The following is a 23,385-nucleotide window of genomic DNA, read 5'->3' as shown; positions in this document are numbered from 1 at the left end:
ACTAGAGCACCAGGGAGTGGATTTTGAGGTGGGGAATGTATGTCACGCAAAGGGTTAGTGCTTCCTCCTTCCCACAGGTCCTAAAGTATTTCTGCCCACTGGGTGCAGATCGGAGATTGTTCACCAGACACCAGGAATTTATATAGGTAAATAAATGGATGGGGGTGCCCCAACACCCGACCTATCCTCCACCTTCAATATGACCCCAACAGTCTTTCTGTCCCCCTGGGGGCAGATAAGAGGTCTTTAACTCCAATGGGGCAGAAACCCCACTAGACATCAGAGAGTTTTTTCTGTACCATATAGAAAATGTGTTGGAGGGTGCTCACCAACAACCTGCAGATCGGAGATTATTACCTCCAATCTGCTCTTGGGCACAGAAAGTTCACCAGACACAAGGAATTTATATAGGTACATAAGTGGATAGGGGTGCCCACACACCCAACCTATCCTCCATCTCCAATATGACCCCAACAGTCTTTCTGCTCCTCCAGGGGGCAGATAAGAGGTCTTCAACTCCAATGGGGAAGAAACCCCACTAGACATCAGAGTTTTTTCTGTACCATATAGAAAACATGTTGGAGGGTGCTCACCAACAATCTGCCCCAGGGTGTTCAGAATACCTGTGCATTCTGGACTGGGAGCATGGCGTGATGCATAGGCGAGCTGCCTCACCACTTTTTAGGTCGAGCCTGGGCAGCGCATATGCAGCTCTGCAAAGCATGCTATATTCAAGTATGGACTTGAAACTCCGCCCACTCTTAACCCATATTTTTTATTGGCTTGTATCATTGTCCTTTAGAAACTGTGGCTTTTCATTGGTCTATAGGCTTAGTAGTCCCTCCTTCATAACACCTAGTCTCATTTTGTAACCTTCCATCAGGACATCCCATGTTACATGTGTTGTTATGAGATAGTCTTTAGTTACAGCCTTCAAGCACTATTTGGTTAAATGTTTTACTCTTGCCTGCTGTTGCAGGCAGGATACGCTCTTCCCCAAATGTTTTTTTTTATGGCACGTCACGTCACGCCACGCTGATGCAGTGGTGGCTGTGTCTTTAGTTTATTCTTTCTGGCCCGAACGAGGCCACATGTTTTTTTTCTTTTTTTCTCTCTTTTTTTGTTTACAAGTGCCCCATACGGCTCTTTCACATTAATGTCAGCCACACCCCTTTCTTTAGACAGGCTGCATTTAAAGAAAGGTGCGCAGCTTCTATTAAAGTGAAACCGCAGCATGGGGCACTTTTACAAAGTTTTCTGTCAACTTGACAAACAGATGCTTTTTTTTGTAAAAGTTCCCTATACCGCACTTTCATTTACAATGCCAATAGCTCAAACTCTCGTAAATGCAAGACCTTTTGCATTGCAAATGATAGTTTATTTTTGTGAATATTTTTCCCTCGGTGTTTAGTGGTCTTTCTGTCCTTTTGAGGATGATATTAGGGAAACACCCTCACTCCTCTCTGTGGAAGGGAAAGGGGGGACAGAAAAACTGATGCACCTATTAAGGTGTGAGAGCAAGGCATGCTGCCTGGGTGAGCTGCTCCCACCACCTATACTTTTGGGAATATTTGTCTCCTGGTGACTAGTGGCCTCTTTGTCCCCAGATGAAGATTTTGGGTAAACACCCTCAATCCACCCAGGGGGGCAGAAAGACTGATGCACCTGTTCTGGGGTAGGAGCAAGGCATGATGCAGAGCAAAAAAAAGGGTGTGAGGGGCGGCACACCCATCAGGCCTTGCTCCCACGCCAGAATAGGTTCATCGGTCTTACTGCCCCATCCACGACTTGGAGTAGATTGAGGGTGCTTACCCAAAATCTTCCTCCGGGGGACAGAAAGGCATCATGCCGTGCTCTCCCCCCAGAATAGGTGCATCAGTCTTTCTGAAACTGAAATAGTACATTTTGCATTTATGTGATGGAAACCAAAGAGAACCACAAAATGTCTACCACCCTGTCTTCTGCCACTTGACCCGATAAAAATGGTTCGAGGCATGTGGGCTGCTGAATTCATATCTGTGCATAGATCGCCGCCTAGTGTTGAGTCCGGATGATTGCACATTGTTGTCCTGGAAGAGTCTTCGAAGTATCACGAGATAGGTGGCTCCTCCCCTGGACTACAGTGCGCATGGGCATCGCCTCCATCCCCAGATTGTTTTTTTCCGCCATTAGGTTCGGATGTGTTTCGGTTCCCTCTGTCGGAATCGATAGTTGTAAAACTTTTCTAACTCGAGACCAAACGGTCTTTAGGCTGGGCGTCGGTATCGTTTCATTCGGGTTTTTGTCTGTTCTCAGATCCGAACTCTTGCTACCCATCCGCGTGCTCTCGGCGCGGACGAGCCTACTCAACGCTCCAGACATGGAACGAACTCCGTTCAAAAGGTGCCCGGTGTGCACCTCCAAGTATTCACACCTCGATGTGCACCCTGTGTGCAACAAGTGTTTGTCACCGGACCATGATGAGGCCAGGTGTATGGCCTGCTCGAAGTTCCGGTGTAAGAAGACTCTCAAGATTCGTCGGGCCGCTGGACTCCAGACCCAGTTATCGGCAACCTCGGCGCCCCCGCCGGACGACATCTTCGAAGAATCTGTTGAAGACGACGATGTCATGCGGGTTTCGGACTCTAGCCCCGCGTCTGAAGGGGATGCCTACGACGCGGGAGACGAGGACTTTGACGAAGCCGGCGACGAGGTAGGGGACGACGATGGGGCCATTGCCACCGTGGGGGACAGCTCGGAGGAAGAGCGCCCCCAGACTGACTCAGGGGTCAATCCCCTTCATGCGGCCCAGGTCGAGGGATCGCCTTCGGGCCTTACCCAAGACCTCGTTACTAGTCCAGCAGCCCCGCCTCCGGGCCCGGTCGCGGACATTTCTGATGTGCCACTCCCGTTAACAAAAACAAAAGTGAAGCCATTGGGATCCACTCCTCTGGTTTCGAAACCGAAAGTGAAAGCTGCACTGGTGCAGAAGGCTCTGGAGGCATCGACTTCCAAAAAATTCAAAATGGCCGACCTGAAGAGCCGTGGCAAGATGGCCGACCCGAGGGCCTCGGGGTCGACGCCGAAAACGAAGTCGACCGACGCGGCCGCGTCGGCGCCGAAAATGGTCGAGGTCGATGACCCGAACAAAGCTTCGAAGAAGCGTTACGGCGATTCCACGGCTCCGCCCGTCGGGGACAAGGAACGTGAAGTGTCAGCTCCGAAGACGGTGCCTCTCGCCGACCCGACTCCCGACTCGGGGAGATCGCTCGAGCCGGTCAAGCCCTCCCAGGCCTTGACGAAGAAGGTCGCGGAGTCCCTGCAGCGGATTCGGAAGGACGCTGTGGTTCCCGAACCAGGGGAGGTGGTGCTGAAGCACACTACAAAGCCCACAAAGGCGCAAACGCCTATCCGCTTCACCCTGCCGCCGAAGTCGACGCCGAAGGCTTTCGCTCCGAAGCATGGGGCAGGTGTGCCCTCGAAGCAGGTGTCGACGCCCAAAGCGGCACTGGTGGTGTCGAAGCCTCGGCTCCAGCCGCTTGCAGAGGAAGAGCGTCGAGAGGTCATCATCGACGCCAATACCGGAAAACTGTCTCTCCTCAAGAGGAAAATCACCACGGAGCCGGTGTTGGAACATTTTCGTATTCCTCTCAAAAACAAGAAGGATTCTGTGGGTACTTCGGCCCCGATAGAGCCTGCCTCTCCACAAGCTTTAGAACATTCGCCAACGCGTTCCAACGCAGGGGATGGTGACGATGAGGAGGTCGAGTACAACTATCCAGCGTACTCGGATCCGGAGGAGGAACATGAGCCTTGGTCTGCTGGAGGCGACCCGGACGACCCGCAATCGGGTCAGGAACCGCAGCTCTTTGCGGCAAAGACCTCACCGACGGAGGACTCAGCAGCCTTCAACACTTTGATTGAGCGAGGTACAGCTAACCATAATGTCGAGCTGCATTCAGATCCTGTGGATGTGGACTTTTTATTTGACACTTTCTCTGTGGCTGAAAAGTCAGTCAAGACATTGCCAATGCTCAAGGGAGTGCTAAAGCACGCGACTGAGGTCTTCAAAGAGCCCACTCGGGCGCGTGTCATCAACCCTCGCATTGACAAAAAATATAAGGCAGCGCCCTCGGATCCAACATATATCAAGGGACACTTGCCACTGGACTCGTTGGTGGTATCCAACGCACGCAAGAGGGCGAACTCGCAGACCACTGGTGACGCTCCTCCCCCAGACAAAGAGTCTAAAATATTTGAGGCCTCAGGGAAACGGATTGCTGCACAGGCAGCTAATATTTGGCGAATCTCAAACACGCAGGCCCTACTTGCACGCTACGATAGGGCTCATTATGACACCCTAGAAACACTGCTGCAACGCTTGCCTGACCAGTACAAGGAGGCAGGGGAAATGTTAATTCAGGAAGGAAAGCTCATCACAAACGCTTCCATCAAATGTGCGCTGGACGTGGCTGATACAGCCTCCAGGGCAATCAACACTAGTGTGTTGCTGAGAAGACATGCATGGCTTAGGATATCAGGTTTCAAACCGGATATACAAACAACCATCCTGAACCAAACAGTTAATCCTGACCACCTGTTCGGCCCTGAGGTGGATGCGACACTGGAAAAAATGAAGAAAGACACAGACACTGCTAAGTCTATGGGGGCCCTCCAGTCTCAGCAGTTTCGGGGTGGTTCCTTTTGCCGCTCCAATACCAGAGGCACCTCAAGGGGTCAGGCATCGCAGTCCACACAGTATTATAAAAGTAATACTCAAACCTCATACACCAACAAGGGTAGAGGTGGCTACAGAGGCAACAACATCAAAGGCAGGGGACGTGGAAACAACAGCTCCAGGTCCACCACCGCCAACAAACAGTGACGTCTTGTCACTGCCCCCCGACCACACAACACCGGTCGGGGGGAGACTCCAGCAGTTCCTGCCCGCGTGGAAATCCATCACCACGGACAGGTGGGTCAAGTCTCTTATCCAGTACGGTTACTGTCTGGAACTTACTTCCACTCCACCAAACATACCTCCAAGAAGCCGTCCTATGTCCGACGAGCACTTGCACTTGTTGCAGCAGGAAGTTCAGGTCATGCTGCAAAAAGGGGCAATAGAGCTCGTACCACTACAAGAAAGGGGAACAGGGGTTTACTCTCTGTATTTTCTAATCCCCAAAAAGGACGGATCCCTCAGGCCCATCCTGGACCTCAGGCCCCTCAACTGGTACATTCTCTCGGAGCACTTCCATATGCTCACGTTACAGCAGGTACTCCCTCTGCTTCAACAGGGGGACTTCCTGGCTACGTTGGATCTAAAAGATGCATACTTTCATATCCCCCTGCATCCTTCCCACAGGAAGTATCTCAGATTCACTATTCAAGACCAGCACTACCAGTTCAGGGTTCTGCCGTTCGGGGTCACCACAGCGCCAAGGGTCTTTACGAAGTGCCTGGCGACTGTGGCGGCGCATCTACGGCGCCAGAATGTCCACGTCTACCCTTACCTGGACGACTGGCTCATTCAGGCAAAAACAGAACAGCAGTGCGCCGACCACGTGTCCCGCACCATTCATCTCCTGCACGATCTGGGATTCTCTCTGAACTACCCGAAATCCCATCTCCAGCCCGCCCATGTACGGCAGTATCTGGGCGCGACGATAAACACTCTGGCAGCCACTGCGCAGCCAAATTCAGTGAGAATCGCCAGTATCCAAACGCTGATCCAACGATTCAGGCCTCAACACTCGCTTCCAGCGAAAGTGTTCATGCAGTTGATAGGCATGATGGCCTCCTGCATCTCCATTGTCCCGCACGCGAGACTACATATGCATCCGCTTCAGGAGTGCCTACCACGTCAGTGGACTCAGGCTCATGGGCAACTGACAGGCCTAGTGTTGGTGAGCGGTCGGCCATACAACTCTCTGCATTGGTGGAATCCACAAAACCTTTGCAAGGGCCGACCGTTCCAGGAGCCTGTGCCACAGATTATCCTGACGACGGACGCTTCTCTCCAGGGATGGGGAGCGCATGTACTCCACTACACAGTGCAGGGACTATGGACACTACAGCAAAGGAAGATGCACATCAATGTGTTGAAACTGATGGCAATCTTCATGGCCTTGAAGGCGTTCAAAGTACATCTGTGCAACAAGGTCGTGTTGATCCGGACGGACAACATAACAGCCATGTACTACATTCAGAAGCAGGGAGGCACACACTCTCCGCAGCTGTCTCATCTGGCTCAGAGCATGTGGAAGTGGGCCATTCAGAGGAACATCTTCCTCATGCCAGAGCATCTCCCGGGCAAGGACAACCAGATGGCGGACCTGCTCAGCAGGCACAGCCATCAAATGCACGAGTGGGAGATACATCCATCAGTACTCCAACCGTACTTCCAAAGGTGGGGTCATCCAGAGATAGACCTGTTCGCCACAAAGGAGAACGCAAAATGCCAAAGCTTCGCCGCCAGGTTCCCACACCCGCAATCACAGGGCAATGCGATGTGGATGAACTGGTCAGGCAGATTTGCGTACGCTTTTCCCCCAGGACCCCTGATACCGCTGGTGGCACGCAAGCTCAGGCAGCACTCGATGACTCTCATCCTGGTTGCTCCAACGTGGGCTCGCCAACCATGGTACACCACGTTTCTGGAACTATCCGTGGTACCGCATCAAAGGCTTCATCTCACTCCCAGCCTTCTGACGCAGAGCCATGGCGACATTCAGCACCCAGATCCGCAACAGCTCAACCTGGCGATCTGGCTTCTGAAGTCCTAGAGCTCGGCTACCTCAATCTTCCCCCCGATTGCATGGACATCATTCGGGAGGCAAGGAAGCCCACTACTAGAGCTTGTTATTTGGCTAAATGGAAGCGTTTTGTCGTTTACTGTGTAAACCACAATATTGACCCGCTCGATGCTTCCATTCAGAACATCATTTGTTACCTGTTCCATCTGTACCGGTGTAACTTGGCGTATTCTTCCATACGCATTCACTTGTCTGCAATGGCAGCATACCTCCAGAATAGGCAACACCTATCACTTTTTAAGGTCCCTGCTATTAAGGCTTTTCTGGAAGGACTCAAAAGGGTCATTCCACCACGGACTCCACCAGCTCCGGAATGGAACCTCAATGTGGTTCTTACGAGACTGATGGGTCCTCCCTTCGAGCCACTGCACTCTTGTGAGCTTCAGTTTCTGACTTGGAAGGTTGCTTTCTTAGTAGCAATTACATCGCTACGGAGGGTTAGCGAGTTGCAGGCGCTCACCATCCAAGAACCTTTCTTCCAAGTACATGCTAACAGGGTTGTGCTCCGCACTAACCCTAAATTCTTACCCAAGGTTGTATCTCAATTCCATATGAACCAGACAATTGAGTTGCCAGTGTTTTTCCAAAACCCAGAGACGCTGGCGGAGCGGATGCTCCACACCCTTGACGTTAAAAGAGCCTTGATGTACTACGTGGACAGGACAAAAGATTTTCGCAAAACCAAGCAGCTTTTCGTTGCTTTTGCCTCACACCACAAGAGAAACACTATCTCCAAAGCTGGGATCGCTAGGTGGATCGTGAAATGCATTCAAATCTGTTACGCTAAAGCTAAACGCACTCTCACTATCCCACCAAGAGCCCACTCCACCAGGAAGTTGGGGGCCTCTATGGCTTTCCTAGGTAACATTCCCTTAGAAGATATTTGTAGAGCAGCTACATGGTCTACCACACATACTTTCACTAAACATTACTGTGTAGACGTGCACTCCAAACAGCAGGCAGCTGTTGGGCAGGCTGTTCTCAAGACACTTTTCCAAACTGCTGCAGCTGGCACGGGCGGCCGCCGCTAATGGAGGGACTGCTATGTATTCTATGCACAGATATGAATTCAGCAGCCCACATGCCTCGAACTGCAAATGCTACTTACCAGTATGCATCTGTTCTTGGCATGTAGGGCTGCTGACATTCATATCGCCCACCCTCCTCCCCGGCGCCTGTAGCAGCTGCAGTATTCATATATATATATGCTCATAGCATGGTCATCACTCACATACTTCACTCCATCTCTGCCAATGGCTAAAAACAATCTGGGGATGGAGGCGATGCCCATGCGCACTGTAGTCCAGGGGAGGAGCCACCTATCTCGTGATACTTCGAAGACTCTTCCAGGACAACAATGTGCAATCATCCGGACCCAACACTAGGCGGCGATCTATGCACAGATATGAATGTCAGCAGCCCTACATGCCAAGAACAGATGCATACTGGTAAGTAGCATTTGCATTACCCCACTTGAGTGGCTCTGCCTAGTGTCTGTGATATAAATGCCTCAAAAACATAATGTGGAGAAATCGGCAATAGGGTTAACACCAATATTTGGATCTGGGCTTGGTGGCCACACAGGGAAATCTACCAAGCCCATACATTTCTGAAAATTAGACATTCAGGGGAGTCCAGGGGGGTGTGCCTCACTTGGATCCCACAGCTTTTCTTACTCCCAGTGCGTGCAAATCTCAAACTTTAACTAAAATCACACATTTTCCTTGCACCTGTGTGACGTAAACATACAGAAATCTCAGGGATACACACAAATTCCAACAACCCAGCATTTACCCTCTTGTCCCCATAAAAAGGCTACCTCACCTGTGTGGCTGGATCTAGTGCCTCCAACAGTCATAAATGAAACCAGGGTCAGTCAATAACAGTTGCTCTGTGAGACTCCCATTGACCTTGGTTTGCTGTGTGCCTGTCATGGACTGTATGCCCAGTCAAACATGTGGGGTAGCATTTTAATTGGGACAAGTGGAGGAATGCTGGGTGGTTATAATTCTGTGGATTCCTGAAGATTGCGTCATAGAAATGCAAGGAAAATGTGCAGTTTTAGTCACAGTTTGAGGTTTGAAGGGCATTGTAGGTAAGAAAACCTTGTGGGATCTATGTGAGTCACCCCACCCTTGACTGCCCTGGGTGTTTAGTTTTCAGAAATGTCTGAGTTTGGTAGGTTTCCCTGGCTTACCGTCTATCCCTGGCCAAAAGAAAAGCTGCTAATCCCATTGCTAAATCAGATCTATTTTGTGACGGGAATTTTTTTAATCTAAACATTGTTTCTTGGGTTCTTTCCTGACATGGGCACAAAGCCTACTCACACAAGTGAGCTACAATTTTTATAGGGAGAATTGGGGGAATAAAAAGTGGTAGGAAATGTGCAGCTCCTTGCAGAGTCCAAAACTTTCCAGCCCAGAAATGTGGTGAAAATGTGTTTTTTTTGTCAAAGTTTGATGTTTGCTAGGTCTTCTGGTAAGAAAACCTTGTGCGAACCATTCAAGTCACCCCACATTGAAATCCTCCAGCTTTCTAGTTTTTTTTTAAAAATGTGCAAGTTTTCATGGTTTCCCTAGTTCTTGGCTGAGATAGAGGCCAAAATCCACAGCTAGCCTTGTTGCAAAAAAGGGTCAGTTTTCCATGGAAAAACGTGATGTGTGCATGTTGCATTTTGGGGCCTTTCCTGACAAGGGCACTAGCCCTACTCACACAACTGTGTGGCTCCCTACAGATTCTAGAGGATTTGTCACCAATATGTGTTTAAAATGTGCTTTTTAGCGAAGCATTGAGGTTTTGTATTTCTGTGATGTAAACTTCTGAAAACCACAGAGAACCACACAATGCCTACTACACTGCCTTCCTCCACTTGCCCCGATAAAAATGTTACCACACTTGGGTGGCAGTGCCTAGCATTTGTAGTACAAAATGCCCTAAAACATAATGTGGAGAAATCAGAAATAGGGATAGCTCCAGTGTTTAGACCCGGGCTCGTGGCCACACAGGGGAACATACCAAACCCAGACTTTTTTTTGAAAATAGGGCATCCGGGGGAGTCCAGGGTAGTGTGCCTCACGTGGATCCCACAAATGTTCTTACTCACAGTGCGTGCAAATATCAAACTTTGACTAAAATCACACATTTTTTTGTGCATCTATGTGTTGTAAACATACGGAAACATCAGGGATCATCAAAATTCCAACCACCCAGCGTTCCCCCTCTTGTCCCCATAAATATGCTAACTCACTTGTGTGGCTAGATCTGGTGCTTACGACAGTCACAAATCAAAACCATGGTCAATAAGAGTGGCTCTGTGAGACTCCCATCGACCTTGGTTTGATGGGTGCCTGTCATGGGCTCTATACCCAGTAGCATTTTTATTGGGACAAGTGGAGGAATTCCGGCTGGTAAGAATTTTGTGGGTTCCTGTTAATTCCTGAAGTTTGCATCACAGAAATGCAATTTTAGGCAAAGTTTGAGGTGGGCAGGGCTTTGTAGGTAAGAAAACCTTGTGGGATCTATGTGAGGCACCTCACCCCTGAGTCCCCTGGGTATTTAGTGGCTCATTACGATGGCAGGTGGACCTGAGTCCGCCCGCCATCGATGCAGTGTTTGGGACCGCCCGCCAGACATTCAGCGGTCCCACCACTGCAATTAGGATGCGCCCTTCAAACTAGCGGGTGCATCCAGGGCCTTTAACATTGTGGACGGTGCTGCTGGCTGCAGCACGGTACGCAATGTTAAAATGGCATGCACTGCATTTCCCTGTGCCACTCAGTGCAGGGACATGAGTGCAACAAAACCTGCCCCCCCCCTAACTAAGGGGGCCCATTACAGGCCCCCAAATCCCTTTCCACCTACCTTTTCGCAGTGGGTTGACCACTGTGAAAAGACAGGCAGAAATGGGTATCCTAATACCTATGCCTGCAAGGCACCACCGCAATGCTGCCCTATTTTTTGGTTCCGCTAGGTGGGCGGAAACAGACCGCCTTGCGGAACCGGGGCGGATGATCTTTGTGTCCGCCGCGCTTCCCTGAGGTTTCCCCTCCCCATCATAATCTGGCTGGTCGGTCCTTCGGCCATCCTAATCAGCCCCTTAGTTAGAGAAATGTCTGGGTTTGGTGGTTTTCCTGGCTGACCATCGATCCCTGGCCAAAAAAAACACTGCTAACCCCTTTGCCAAATCAGATCAATTTTGTGACAGGAAATATTGATATCTCCACATTGTATCTTGTGGTCTTTCCTGACACGGGCACTAATCCTACCCACGCAAGTGAGGTACCATTTTTATAGGGGTAATGATAAGTTGTAGGATATTTGCTGCTCCCTACAGATTCCAGAACTTTCATTCACAGAAATGAGATTAAATTTCGTTTTTTTGTGTCAAAGTTTGATGTTTGCTAGGGCTTCTGGTAAGAAAACCTTATGCAAGCTATAGTAGTCTCCCCACAGTAAAATCCCCCCGCTGTCTAGTTTTAAATATGTGCAGGTTTGCATGCTTTCCCTAGGCTTGCCTGAGGTAGGGGCCAAAATCCACAGCTAACCTCATTGCGAAAAAGGGTCAGTTTTCCGTGGAAAAAATGTGATGTGTCCATGCATTTTGGTGCCTTTCCTTTCACGGGCACTAGCCCTACTCACACAAGTGAGGTATCATTATAATCGAGAGACATGGGGGAATAATAGGAGGTAGGAAATGTGTGGCTCCCTGCTGATTCCAGAGGATTCCTCACTGAAATGTGTGGAAAATGTGTTTTTTAAGTCAAGCACGAGGCTTGCAAAGGCTTCTGAATAGCAAAACCTTTTTGGGAACTACACAAGCCACCCCACCATGTAGTCCCGTAGGTGTCTAGTTTTTAAAATTGTATAGGATTGCTAGATTTCTTTAGGTGCCGGCTAAGCTACTGCCCAAAATCCTCAGCTAGCCACATGGCAAAATTGGGGGTTGTTTTTCATGGAAAATTGCAATGTGTCCATATTGTGTTTTGGCACCTGTCACTAGCCCTACCCACACAAGTGTGGTACTACTTTTATCGAGAGACATGGGGGAAGGCTGGGTGGTAGGAAATGTGTGGCTCCCCACATATTTCAGAAGTTTTCCTCACAGAAATGTGAGGAAAATGTGTGTTTCTAGTCAAAGTTTGCAGGGTATTCTGGGTAAAAAATCTGGTGGAAGCCACAAAAGTCCCCTTAGGTCTCTAGTTTTAAAAAATGTACAGGTTTGCTAGGTTTCCCTCGGTGCCCGCAGAGCTCCTGCCCAAAATCCACATTGGAAAAAATTGTCAGTTTTCAGTGGAAAAAATGTGATGTGTCCATGTTGGGTTTTGGTCCCTTTGCTGTTGCAGATAATAGGTCTACCCACACAGGTGAGGCACCATTTTCATTGGGAGAGGTGTAGAAATACAGACAAGTAGAACATCTGTTATTATCAATTGTATTTTTCTGCATATGAGCCTTCCAAATGTAAGCCAGCTTGTAAGAAACAAGGCTTTTTGAAAAATGCCAGCTGAATCACATGCTAGTATGGGTACCCACAAATTCAGAGATGTACAAAAGCCATTGCTCCTAATCTACGTATCTGGTGTCTATTTCAGAAATACATAGGTTTCCTTGATACACATTTTTAACTCTTTATATTTTACCAGATAAATCGCTCTGTGCACAATGAAAAACCCTTGTACGGTGCATTCAGTTGTTGGCTCAGGGTACCTCAGGTTCTTGGAAAATCTACACTCCCTAAATATCTCTGCAACATAAGGGTCTATTGGACATAATGGTATTTTGCCTTTGTAAATCAGCCATAATGGGAAGAAGTTACAGATTAAAACATTTTCACAAATGGCCATTTTTTCCAACTCATTTTCAATTTTCTTTTATTTCAATCGTTAGTTTATGTCTGAAAACCTTGAGGGATCTACAGAAATTTCCCTTGCTGACCTCAAACTGTGTCTACTTTTTGAAGATCTATAACTTTCTGGGATTACTCATCGGTTTTACCCACGTTTCTACATCAAACTGGAAGTAGGTTGAAAGCATAAAACTTAAGAAAAATTGGCTAAATCTTTAAAAAATGCCAAAACTGTCATAAAAACATAGGTTTTTTGACCCAACTCTGCATGTTCCTGAAAGGATGAAGATGACTTTAGCACAGCAAACCTTTAGTTTACGCCATTTTTAGGGAGTAAAAACACACTTTTTTCCTATTTTTCCCCACAACACCAAAATGTGGCTATATTTTGCCTATTTTCTCTGACCCCTATGGGGGAATCCACAAGCCCTGGGTATCTTTAGAATCATCCCCAGGATGTTGGAAAAACTGGATCCAAATTTGGCATGGATACCTTATGTGGGAAAAAGTTATGGCGGCCTAGGCGCGAACTACCCCAAATAGCCAAAAAAGGGCATAGCGTTTTAGGGGAAAAAGTTTTAGCAGCCAAGGGGTTAAAAAAAAGAAATGTGCTTCATTTTGGAAAGCTCCAGTGAGAGCAGGCAGGGGTCCTCTGGACAACTGCCTGCTCCTCATAAAGCTACCACACCGATTTCCTAAGGGAAAGGGGTCCAGGGGTACCCCATCCCCTCTGCAAATTAGTTGCTACCCCAACTAGGGAATCGGTAACAGTTCAACTGTTTGGAAACAGAATTACTGTTGCAAACCATTGCTACATTACTTACCGGTTCGCAGTTTGGAAGGAACAGCTTTAACAGCAGGCACCATCAAAAGCCAAACTCAGGTCGACAAAACACAGGTATAGGCTCCCCTTTTTAGCCTGTGTATATTTCCCCAATAGGAGGCATAAGTTAAAACTCTGCTCTACAGTGCCAAGACCTTGGTGGAAGCCGTACTGAAGCTCAGAAATAACTCCAGCATTCCCTGCCCACATTTGCAGTGTATTTAAAATAATGCGCCCGGCTACCTTCACTAGAGAATCTAGCAATGATATAGATCTGTAACAAGCGATTTAGGGTGAGCTACGATCGCCCTTCTAAAATACTGGGACAAGAATTGATTCCGTCCAGTTCGGAGGGAGGCCGCAAGTACAACAAGCCTGTAGGACCAGAGTAAGCAGTGGACCCCACAACAGGGGGAAAGATTTAAATAAGTCCACTGGTATACTATCTGGTCCCGGGGCTTTTCCGCACTTGCTTGCATTAATGGCCAAGATTACCTCCTCCGTATTAAAATCAATATCGATTGGGAGGAAGTTCGACAAAACAGGTCCAAGATCATCACCATGGGGGGTGTCATCATGATTACAATATAATTTAGAAAAATGAGACACCCATTGATCCTCCCCAATCGAAATCTCAATGCTAGGTAATTTTTGCGTAGCAAGAAACGGAGGGTTCACCGCCCTCCAAAACCCTTTTGTATCCTTAATGGCTGATGCCTGCTTTAACGCCTGGCATAGATCATTCCTTATGACCTCCTTTCGCTCTTTTAGGGACTGTTTATATGCCGCCCTGGCCCTTTTGATAGCTTCCTAATCTTTCATGGGCTGATGTAGGACAGCTATCAAGGCTGCATGCGCCTTACTACGCCTATGGTCAAACCAGCCTAGCCTATCTTCAAAGGATCTTTGAGGCTCTGATCTTAAGTTAGTTTGTATGGCCTGTGTAATTTTACAGAAGGAGTTAACGATGTTAGAGTCCAAGGCGGTCTCATCAAGACAAACTGAAAAATCTGTTTTATAACTGGTCAAAAGTGACTTAGTTAACTGGAGTGAATCTATCCCTGCCCATTTAATAGTATAGCCATTGACCCTATTGATGGCAATATCTTGTGAGGCCTGTGCAGCCGCGTGTTTTTTAGATAGCAGGTTAGCCGGCAAATCAAAAATGACACTCAGCGGATAATGGTCACTAAAAGCTGGATGAGTTTTAAAATTAGATAGCCTGCCAGCGTGTCTGTTTGATATTAATAAAAAATCTACAGTCGAGCATAACCCACGGCCGTTAAAAGTATGACTAAATGGGGAGGAAGGTGAATAAAGATCATTGGCAAAACCCATATTATGGGTAAACTTAATTAAATTTAGATGATCCCCAAATGGAGTATGCAGGAAATGGGAAATATCTTTCTCATCGCCAGACAATAAACCACAATTACCGTCTGCTGCATATGGACAAGGTCCCACATTGAAATCACCAATCCACATTATACAAAAATCCTTGTTATTTCCCCTTTGAGCATTATCCAAGGCCTTCTGTAGGTGACTTAGTACAACCTCAGTTGCCGAGTTAGGTATATTCATATAAAAATTGGCAAGAACAATACAATGTGTGTTATCAATGCTAAATTTCATGACCTGAAAATAGGTATTAGATTCAGTGAAATCTATCTTGCTCAAATTCATCCTATGGGATAAATATATACATAAGCCTCCCATGTTCCTCCCACGATTAAAAGGTACGGCCGGCGTAAAACATTGATGTGATGAACCACGTCCATCCATGTTTCCTGGAAACATAAGCTATCAAAGTTATATATGAAGTTTAACCAGGCGGGATCAGCTAACTTAGTAGCTGGTCCCGCCAGGTTCCAAGAAAGAATATTCATTAAGCTAGGCCTAGGCTCACCCTGAGCAACAGACTTAGTGCAGACAGCTATATTATTAGTAATAATAGGTGAAGGGGCCAAACTAAAAAATAAAGGTGGATGTATTGTGTTCACAATACACAGCTGTGTTCCCTTGGTGATATTACCAACAACATCACTAGGTGACTTGGCACCAGTCAATAACCCTGGTCGGCCATAAGAATAAGTATCATAAAATAGCAGACCTCGGGCTAAGAACGTCATGAGCAGGTACCCTTGCAACAGAGGGCATAGATTCTAAACTCAAAGAATTAGATAAAAAATACCCTCTTTGCACTATGGGGCCAGGCAAAGAAATGAGTCAGTCTATATCATCCAAGTATGGCAGGATATCAAATCTATTGTGCAAAGGTAACATAAAACATTCATGTGCATTAGAATTATTAGGCCACTAGTGTCTTTTTTTTTGTCCTCATATTCCACCAGGTTTCATAATATTACAGGTTGTTCGAGTACCATATGCTGTCTCAGTGCATGACTGGCGAGGGTTATAAACTGTTCCTATTTCGCAACCCTTCAGCATAACAGAAGTATCTTAGACCTGTGATTGGAAACCGTGTAATCGTGGATGATACTGCAACCAAACCGGGAGGATACCACCAGGTAAACAAAGGGAGGTAAACCATAGCATCATAATCATAGGACGGGAAAAAAAAACCAAAAAAAAAAAAACCCCGGACTGTAAATTCCATTTCAGCAAATGCCAAAAGGATCTTTTATTACGGTTCCCAGCTCTTGCCAAGTCAAGTCTAGACATTTGTAGGACCGAAGCTCGCCAATCAGATAGCGAAGGTGGATGCTGATCCTTCGGACTGTTAATTCCATTTCAGCAAATGCCAAAAGGATCTTTTATTTCGGTTCCCAGCTCTTACCGAGTCAAGTCTAGACACTTGTAGGACCGAAGCTTGCCAATCAGGTAGCGAAGGTGGATGCTGATCCTTCCACTTTATACAAATCTCCCTTCTTGCCAATAAAATGGAGTAAAAAATAAGATTTTTCGCGGGGCTTCGGACTCCATCGCTCACTCCCAAAATGACAAGAGGTAAGTCCATCGAGATTTGGAAACCCAAAGAATCAGAAAGCAAATTACTAATGGAATCCCAGAATGCTGAGATACAGGGGCATTCAAAAACATATGTGCATCGGTGGCCTTCAACAGGCCACATCTAGCACAGGCCACCGGGGAACCTTGGACAAATTTAGAGAGCCTTTGTTGTGAGTAATATGCTCTGTGAAGCATGTAAAGGTGGTTTCTACGCAACCATGAGGGCTTCACTATATCCCATAGCACTTGAAATGATATAGACCACAGATGGTTTAGGTTAGGACAGGCAAGGGCTGAGCCCCACAGCACCTCTAGTGTCACTCATAGTCGGTGAAATGTCACTCATAGATACTCTGAAATTATGGAAATGTCACACATAGCAATCTGAAACCTTGGCAGCTATGGGAATCTAAAACAAGTACCTGCCACACCAAACGCCGAAGGCAAATTATTAATTTCTGGAGCAAAAAGAAAGTTACCACTGAAATTAGCTCGAATCCCACTAAGGTTATTTACTGTTTTTGTTATGTGCCCGGTGTAATATGGTGTTTTTTGACGATTGTTTTTTAGAAAACCGATCACTACAATGATGTTATAGACAAAAAGTTCATTCTCCGGATCAATACGTTGAAAAAAGCAGAGCAAAACACCCAACTTTAATTAAATAACAAAGCAGGCACTCAATAAACATCAACACAATATGCAAACTTGGTAATGGGATTGCGAGGGTCACTTATTGAAGGCTGTGCACTCAAGCGCTGCACCGTGGAGCACAGTAAGAGAGGAAGTGCATGCATTACTTTGAAGGTACGATAGCAGCCAGGTACTTGGATGCACATATTACAAATGTATACATCCACCCGGACAGGGCAGTGGGGTACTGGAACTGGCCACGAGCACGTGCACTCAGGCCCTTTTATTAGCAGGCTCATGTCACTTGTGACGCCTGTGAGGGTGCCAGTGTGTCCACTCCCACAGGCGAGTGGCTATAAACTCTATGTCTGTCGAGACACTAGAACAGGTGCCCTAAATGTGATCCCTTTGAGAGAAGCAGATTATTCAGGAGTCCTGGTATGCCCTGGTATGCCACTAGGCTCTCTGGCTTTGTTTGGCTGCTTCGTTTCTGCTCTCAATTCCTTACTAGGGCTACTGCAGACTTGAGGAGTTATTCCAAGTCACATGCAAATTTGATGCAATAATTGCACAGGTGTTGTTTCTAATACCGTGGGGTGTTTTTGGATATTTGGATATTTGGATATTTGGATAGGTATTTCTAGAGCGCAGACGTTCGCTCCGAAGGGAGCATCTTGGCGCTGTAAAACCTGGGACCAGATCACAGGGAAGGTAGTGGGGGGCTAAATGGCTGCTTTAGTCCAGTCATCAGAGAGATTAAAAATCCACGTTTTGAGGTGCTTCCTAAACGGCTTCTCATGCGTCTGAAGTCTAAGATGCCTTGGCATGCTGTTCCAGGCTCTAATAGCCAGGGTACTGAGTGTTTTTCCACCTTTAGACTTCAGGTTGAATTTGGAGGGGGTCATGAGGTTTTCTTGTGAGGATCTGAGAGTGCGGCCCGGGGTGTAGTGAGGGAAGCGTCTCGACAAGTAGGAGGGGCCGGATTTGTTGAAGGCTCGGAAGGCTACAGTGAGAATTTTAAAGAGTATTCTCTTGTGCAAGGGGAGCCAATGTAAGGATTTAAGAGCAGTGGTGATAGAGGATTTGCGTGGGAGTTTAAGGACAAGACGCGCAGCAGTGTGCAGGACACTTTGAAGTTTCAATCGGGTGGACTTTTTGGTCCCTGCCAGAAGGCCGTTACAGTAGTCCACTCGAGAGAGTATAAGGGCTACCGCAATGGTCTTTCTGGAGTCGAGCGGGAGGAAGTCAAAGAACTTTCGCATGGACTTTATAATGCCGAAGCATTTACCTGCTACGGTCGCGACGTGGGTATCGAAAGAGAGATCGGAATCAAAGATAACTCCGAGGTTTCTGGCCGATGAAACTGTCTGAGGTGGGGCAGCAGAATTATCATGCCACCACAGGGCGGGGCAGAAAGATGTATTCTTTCCAATGGGCAAGATCTCGGTTTTATTCGAGTTGCAGCGGAGGTGGTTGGCGTCCATCCATTGAAAGACCGCTGTGAGGCAGCGCTTAAGATTGAGTTCGGCCGTGTTGGAATTGTCGTCGAGAGGGATGACAAGCTGAGTATCGTCGGCATAAGACGTGACGGTTATGCCGAACGATTCTATAAGGGTAAGCAGAGGGATGAGGTATATATTGAAAAGGAGGGGACTTAGAATGGAGCCCTGGGGAACTCCACAGAAGATCTTTTTCTCTTTCGATTGGAAAGGGCCCAGTGAGACAGTTTGGAACCTGTCGCTGAGGAAGGAACTGATCCAGGCCAGGGCCGAGTTTGTAACGCCGATGTCCATAAGTCTGTTAAGCAGAATGGAGTGGGAAATAGTATCGAATGCTGCCGTGAGGTCAAGAAGGATCAGAATGGCCTTCTTCCTTTGATCTTGGAGGATTTTGATGGTATCGGTCAGTTCGATCAGGGCGGTTTCGGTAGAATGTTTAGACCGGAAACCGGATTGCTGGGGGTGAAGTAGGTTGTGGGTATCAAGAAAGGACTTGAGCTCTTTGTGGACTAACTGTTCTGTTATTTTGCCCAGCGCAGGTAGCAGGGTGATGGGACGGAGGTTAGTCAAATCAGAGGGGGGTTTGTTTGCCTTTTTCATAAGAGGTTTAACCACACCCTTTTTCCAAGAGAGGGGAACAGAGCCAGTTTTGAGGGAGAGGTTGACTATTTCATTAATGATGGGGTTGATTTCATCAATGATGGTGTGGAGGATCTTGGGGGGACAAGGGTCAGAAGGGGAGCCAGATTTGCATGAAAGGATCGCTTCTCTGGTCTGAGTCGGGGTCACCGGGGTAAAGTGTTTGAAACTGTTTGCAATCGGGCGAGATTGGTCTAGATCCAAGATTGAGTACACAGGAGGGGGAGGGGGGAAGTTTTTATGGATAGAGCTGATTTTTTCCTCAAAGTAGTCGGAAATCTTGTCACACAGCTCTTGGGAAGGGGGGATTTCTGGTTGAAGAGCTTTTGGTTTGGTGAAAGATTTTACTATGGAAAAGAGGGTTTGTTGTTTTTGGCTAGCCTCTTTAATGGCGTTTACATAGTAGGTTCTTTTTGCTGATTTAATGGTTGAGAGATAATTTTTCCTCTGTAGAATGTAGTTGTTACGATCGTCATTGTCGTAGGTTCTACGCCATTTACGTTCTGCTTTCCTGCAGAGTAGGTGTGCGGCTGTTAGGTCAGGCATGTACCGGGGGCTTTAATTTTCGTTTTCTTTAGGGTGTTGTCTTTATTATTAGGTGGGCATCGTTTTGAGATTTCTTGAGAGAGCCAGTTGTTGAGACAGACTGCATCTTTATCGATGTTACCAGAGGAAGAGGGGGCATTGGTAGGGGAAAAGGGATGAGAAATAAGACTTTTCTGGACCGTTTTCCAATTGATGGAGTGAATGTGTTGGCGAGTGCGTTTTTTGCAGTTAAGAGGGAGAACGCTGAAGATATGGAAAGGGATCAGACTGTGATCAGTCCAAATTTGGGGAATGGGGGACAAGGTGGAGATGGACGGGAAATTGGAACAGACACCATCCAGGGTGTGGCCAAGGGAATGAGTAGGCAGCTTGACGCTTTGATGCAGATTGAAAATATCCAATGTCTGCAGAAAATTTCTGGTGAGGGGGTAGACAGATGTTTCGAGATGCAGGTTAAAGTCGCCCAGGAGGGTGAAATGTGGGTAGCGGAGTAGAAGGTGTCCGAGTGCGTCATTAAGGGAGTCAAGGAATTTTGCGGCATTGCCGGGTGGGCGGTAGATCAGACCACCTGAGAAAGAGAGGGTTTGACTAAGTTTGATTGAGAAACCTTTTCCCTCTGCATCAGTGAGGGGGTCGAGGCAGAAGGTGTAGCAGCTAAAAGAGTTCCTCAGGATGAATGCAACACCTCCTCCTCTACCTTTCTGTCTGTCCTGTCTGTGCAAGGAGTAGCCTGGGGGGAGGGCGATGGCTATGTCAGGGTTACTGTCTTCAGTAAGCCAGGTCTCGGTGATCAAGAGACAATCCAGGTCATGGTCGATAATGAGGTCGTGAATATCCTGACTATGTTTACACATCGACCTGGCGTTTATCAGACCTCCTGTAAAGTGAGGTCGGTTGGGGGATGTTGGCTGCTTGGTGACGAAGTTGAGTATCCAACGACATTTGTTACAACTGGTGGAACCGAATACTTTAGAAAGATCAAGCTTGCAGGGGCAGTCAGATCTGCCTCGGAGTTTAAGGAGGTCGTTGGGAGCATACCTGATGGTTAGAGGATTTTGGGCAGGGGTTCCTGCACCTGGTGCGGGCTTGGCGCGGACGGGCGCAGACGGGCTTGCCTTAGGCGCGCCTTTGGCGCGCAGCCGACGCTCGTCCGCTGCGCGTCCTATGCATACACATTTATGGTGGAAGGCGGGGGCGTGTCCTCAGAAAGGGGCGGAGTCTGCGCGCACGCCGGTGGCTATGGCGGCTGCAGGTAAAGAGCAATGAAGGGCGCGATGCAGCCAATGGAATCAGCTGTGCGCGAGCGCTATGTTGTGCTTTTGATTTAAAAGCAATTAAACAGTGACACCACACGAAAACAATTTTTAAAAACAGCAGAGTACCTCCAGCTCCCGGCTTCCGCCTCAGGACTGGGACAAGGTTTTACAAGTTGCCGCTGAAAGGTCAGCGGTTTAAGTAGTGATCAGGGGGCGTGACCTCAGAAAGGGGCAGAGTCTGCGCGCACGCCGGTGGCTATGGCAGCTGCAGGTAAAGAGCAATGAAGGGCGCGATGCAGCCAATGGGATCAGCTGTGCGCGAGCGCTACGTTGTGCTTTTGATTTAAAAGCAATTAAACAGTGACACCACACGAAAACAATTTTTAAAAACAGCAGAGTACCTCCAGCTCCCGGCTTCCGCCTCAGGACTGGGACAAGGTTTTACAAGTTGCCGCTGAAAGGTCAGCGGTTTAAGTAGTGATCAGGGGGCGTGGCCTCAGAAAGGGGCGGAGTCTGCGCGCACGCCGGTGGCTATGGCGGCTGCAGGTAAAGAGCAATGAAGGGCGCGATGCAGCCAATGGGATCAGCTGTGCACGAGCGCTACGTTGTGCTTTTGATTTAAAAGCAATTAAACAGTGACACCACACGAAAACAATTTTTAAAAACAGCAGAGTACCTCCAGCTCCCGGCTTCCGCCTCAGGACTGGGACAAGGTTTTACAAGTTGCCGCTGAAAGGTCAGCGGTTTAAGTAGTGATTTAGAGCTCAGAGCGGTGGACATCCAGCCAGCTGCGCATCTTTTTCTTTGTTTTGCGGGGCAAACTCAAAATATGAACTATTTACCTACATGATTCGCTGCAGGTTTCATCAGGCGAAAAGTTTGTGTGCAAAAATCCTTGTGATACACAATTTGCGCCCGACTTGCAACCCTAGCTCTGGTGCAAATGCGAATCAGCATTAGGATGAGGGCCTTGATGTTCATCGGGACCCTTCCTCGGAGCGGTATTTCTATAGTTGGGCCCTTGGTTGGGTAATAGCGGGTCCACCATGTGTTACCTGCTGGGCCTATGGCTGTTTTATATCGCTGCATGTGCTGTGAGTGGTAAGCATCTGAAGTATTGGTCTCTTTGAGGTACAACAAGGTTCGCAACATATCGGTAAGTATCCTCCTTTTTTAGGGGGTTCCCTAGATAATTGTTTCCACCCCCCTCCCCGATTCATTTAAAACATAATTTCTCTCTGAGATACAGTTGCTAGCTTGGTAAGAAGACTGACTCCGGAAAAAAAAGCCATGACAATGGTTTCACAATATCCTCCTTTTAATCCCCTCTTTCATCGTTTTTTGCATGCACGCATGGAGCTTGAAGTGTGTTTTTTAACTGCATGGTCTTTCTGTCCTGCTGCTGGTTTAGAAGAGCACTGGGCCACGTGTCCCAGGTGAAGCAGATGAGCCTGGAGAAGGCCTTGGAGAGCGAGGCTATCCACGCCGCCATGATCTGCACAGATAACAGCAACCACGAGGAGAGCATCAGGTTCGTCTTATCTGTTCTGCTAAGTTACTTACGAGGACGTATTTCAATAATTTGCCTAATTGCTTTGCCCTATTTATATCTCCAATGCGTTTTCCAATAGTGTGCTCTGTCTGGGAGTGAAAGCAGCAGGTATGCACTCTAAATATTTCCCAGCAAGGGCAAGCAGCGCCTACAGCAGCCCTCTGCTTGTGTCTGCTGAGAGTCATGCAGTGATGTTTATGCCGCGCTAAATGAATCAGTCTGGGCCCAGGCTCTCTGTCAGAGTCTGCTATTAGCAGGGGTGGGGGCGAGTATTACAGCTGGTATGGACATTCTCTGCATATTTATTTCTGCTACATTCATCTCTGTATTTATTTCTTTATTTATTTTGATATTTTTTTATTCATACCCATAGTGGACAATTTTCCAACAATACAAAATGATACATAAATTCATAGAAGTTCCTAGAAATAGTTGGCAACCCAAAATTTGTGCAATTTTACAATACAAAGTCAGTTTAACAGGATATCTAATGCCAATACATAAAACCAATATATCACAGGTTCCATACAAATACCTCCTAAATAGATGAATCCGATAAATACGGTGTATAAAAATCGATAGTAATTGATCACAATACATAAAATGAGTATATCAAAAGCTCAATACACATACCCCTTAAAAGGTAGTGGGTATAATACATATAGTATATACAAATAAATAGCAATTGATCAATATATAATTCATGGGGATACCTACTTATTTAAATATAACACCAAGTTATTTTATAGAAATTTTAATATCATTATGTACATTCCAGCTATTCCAACCCCCGGCCCCTCTGCTCCATTCCGATATGCATGCCCATAT

General features: G+C 47.3%; 1 protein-coding gene across 2 annotated transcripts in view; it reads left to right on the top strand.

Annotated features, from left to right (window-relative positions):
* LOC147722229 (biliverdin reductase A-like) overlaps positions 1-23,385 on the top strand; it is a 279,271-nt gene that overhangs the window by 153,832 nt on the left and 102,054 nt on the right. For both annotated transcript variants that reach the window (XM_086966810.1, XM_086966811.1), the window contains exon 3: positions 22,417-22,536. In XM_086966810.1, coding sequence (XP_086822936.1) covers positions 22,417-22,536 — 120 coding nt within the window. The remainder of the gene's footprint in view (positions 1-22,416; positions 22,537-23,385) is intronic.

The sequence above is a fragment of the Lissotriton vulgaris genome, chromosome 4_1, assembly GCF_964263255.1.
Source record: "Lissotriton vulgaris chromosome 4_1, aLisVul1.2, whole genome shotgun sequence".
Taxonomy (NCBI): domain Eukaryota; kingdom Metazoa; phylum Chordata; class Amphibia; order Caudata; family Salamandridae; genus Lissotriton; species Lissotriton vulgaris.
This window is presented reverse-complemented; position numbering and strand designations above follow the sequence as displayed.